Source organism: Saprolegnia parasitica, assembly GCF_000151545.1.
Source record: "Saprolegnia parasitica CBS 223.65 unplaced genomic scaffold supercont2.992, whole genome shotgun sequence".
NCBI lineage: Eukaryota > Oomycota > Saprolegniomycetes > Saprolegniales > Saprolegniaceae > Saprolegnia > Saprolegnia parasitica.
In genome coordinates this window covers 1-2,644 of record NW_012157386.1, presented here as the reverse complement: position 1 = coordinate 2,644, position 2,644 = coordinate 1, and the positions used below count along the sequence as shown (strand labels likewise).

General features: G+C 60.6%; 2 protein-coding genes across 2 annotated transcripts; both read left to right on the top strand.

Annotated features, from left to right (window-relative positions):
* Positions 1 to 85: 85 nt before the first annotated feature.
* SPRG_18127 (hypothetical protein) lies at positions 86 to 834 on the top strand (the record flags this gene model as incomplete). The annotated part of the gene is made up of 5 exons (XM_012357559.1): positions 86 to 121; positions 169 to 414; positions 458 to 571; positions 618 to 677; positions 724 to 834. The coding sequence occupies 5 exons, from the start codon at positions 86 to 88 to the stop codon at positions 832 to 834; spliced, it is 567 nt and encodes a 188-aa protein (XP_012212949.1).
* A 241-nt stretch (positions 835 to 1,075) lies between these two features.
* On the top strand, positions 1,076 to 2,339 carry SPRG_18125 (hypothetical protein; the record flags this gene model as incomplete). Its single annotated transcript, XM_012357558.1, has 1 exon — positions 1,076 to 2,339. A coding segment is annotated over one exon (1,264 nt), but the record flags the coding sequence as incomplete, so codon positions are not given.
* Positions 2,340 to 2,644: the final 305 nt, after the last annotated feature.

Below are 2,644 nucleotides of genomic sequence, written 5' to 3'. Positions count from 1 at the left end.
TTCGAGAGACATCAAGGACTGCGAATAGGACGTTGGGTACGGCGAGGGTAAGAACTACGCGGTCAACTTCCCGTGTCATGACGGCATGGACGACGAGAGCTTCACTGCTGTCTTCCGCGACGTACGCCCATCAGCTCAATTGCGATATTCTCTCAACGCTTTGTCTAGGTTATTTCCAAGGTCATGGAGCACTTTGCACCGGGCGCTGTCGTGCTCCAGTGCGGCGCCGACTCGCTCTCGGGCGATCGCCTCGGCTGCTTTAACCTCAGCGTCAAGGGCCATGGTGACTGCGTTGCGTTCGTCAAGTCGTTCAACATCCCCATGCTCGTGCTGGGCGGCGGCGGCTACACGCTCCGGAACGTTCCGCGCTGCTGGTGCTACGAGACGTCGGTGGCCCTCGGCGTCGAGATCCCAGTAATTTGAGAAGTTGCATCGGAAATCTGACAGTGCGATCTAGGATGCGATGCCGTACAACGACTACTTTGAGTACTTCGGGCCCGAGTACCGGCTGCACATGCCCGTGAGCAACATGGAAAACCTCAACACGCCCAGCTACCTCAACGACACCAAGGTATTCTTTGGATCGATAATTTCGTGATTGTAGCAAACTGCTGTAGCAACGCTTGTTTGAGCAACTGCGCCAGATCGAGCCCGTGCCCAGCGTGCCCTTCCAACACGTATGACATGGTAGATGCATGGATCGAATCTTGACAAGTGTCGTAGGTGCCGGCCAAGATGGTGGATGCGAGCGACAATGTCAACGAAGACATGGCGGATCCGGACGCACGCCCCGAGACGGACGCGCCGCAGCACGCGGCCGAGTACTTCGATTAGAGCAGCGTGCGTGGTAGACGCCATGGCCGACCGTGGCGACATAGTGCATTGAATTTTGTGCCAGCTACGAGCTAGCTAGTAGATGCAGTAGTGATCGCTGAGCTGCGAGCAATTATCTGATGCCAACCAAGCAAGAGCCGATGGAGGCTGAAACGACAACCAATCCAATGTCGATATCGAGATATACGGGGCAACGATTGGCTCAATCATATCCAATGGCCTTGCAGCGCTCACTCCGAGCATGGAGGTCGGGCGTGTGGTCCTCTCGGGCGCCTGTGCTCCGTACAGCTCGTGGAACTCGAGCGTGGTGTCCGTGCCAGGCGCAGAGAACGACCTACTGAGCGTGGTCTGTGAAGATGGCAGTGTCAAGGTGCTAGCTCTGACAAGTGCGGCGTGTACGCTTCGGACCACCAAGGCCTACGGCAACGTTGGCATTGGCCGTTTTTGCCACGCGTGGTCGGGCGACGGCGCCTTTGTGGCCGTTGCGCACGCCAGCCGCGTTTGCATCTACGATCGCTCGTGGGCGCTGCTCCTCGAGGCCGAGTTGCCGTACTTTGGCAAGCACATCGCGCTCACCTCAACGACGCTCATCGTCTGCACGTCCAACGGCGCCTACGTGTACGCCTGGGACCGCTCGCGGATGCGCGATGTCGACCACGTCTACGCCGAGACCCCCGTCGTGCACTGCTGCGTCTCCCCGTGCGGCGCATGGCTTGCTCTTGGCGCCACGGACGGGCGCATCCAGATCCGGCGCCTCGAGGCCCGTGCCATCGAGCTGGAGGCCGTCATGCCGTCGACCCGGATCACGTCCGTGGTCCTGCACGCATCCCGTGCGATATTCGCCGTCAAGGACGGGTACATTGCAGTGTATAAGCGCGACGATGCGTCGTGGCGGCTCGCGTCAGCTCCGTTTCGCGTGAGTGCGACCCCGTCGCCCAATGCGTTTGTGGGGTACCCCTCCAGCACCCTCGTTGCGCAGTATGGCACGCTGCGCGTGGCTGCTGTCGCACACAGCTCCCAATTCATCGACCTCGTCGACGTCGAGTCGGGGCGATGCGTTGAGCGCGTCGTCTTGCCACCGTCTTCGATGCTGCTGGGTCTGGCCTTCGTCGACGCCGTCGGCCTTGTCGCGCATGACGTATCTGGCACGTGCTTTCTCATGAGATGGACGTACGGCGATGCGCTGCTCGCGCTCCAGCCGTGCAAGGATGCGCAAGAAGGCCGCGTCGATGGGAGTCCGTGGACGCTACGGCGGGACGTCGCCGGTACCATCGCGCTCGACGACGGCCGCCGCTGCCTTCCCGCGCCGTTTCTACCACCAACGACGCTCCACGACCTCGCCTGCGTCCCGCGGACCTTTCCATGGTCGACCTTTGCCATCGCGTCCGAGGGCGCTCTCCTTGCCGTCGCTCTCGGCAGCACGATTTTCTGCCACGTGGACGGAGCCTCGTCCTGGACGCATTGGGTGGCGCCGCATGGGGTCGCCTCATTGCATCTCCTCCTCGGTACGCTGCGTTTGCATCGAGCTACATCCTGTACTGTATCGGCTAGGTCGCGTGTGGGTGCTCTGTGCAGCGCGCCCTCTCATCCTTGGCGTCCATGCCACGTCCCTAAAGGTGACGGACGAAATCGCAACCGACCAAGAGCTACCACCGTCATCAAACATCGCGCTGCATGCGGTAGCACGAAACAGCGATGCCATCGAGTTGCAGCTCGTCATGGATTCGATCGTCGTGTGGCGCCATGTCCATCCTTGTCCTACTAGCTACCGATCGTAATCTATCGTCTCGTCTTGGTCTTCTCATTAGCC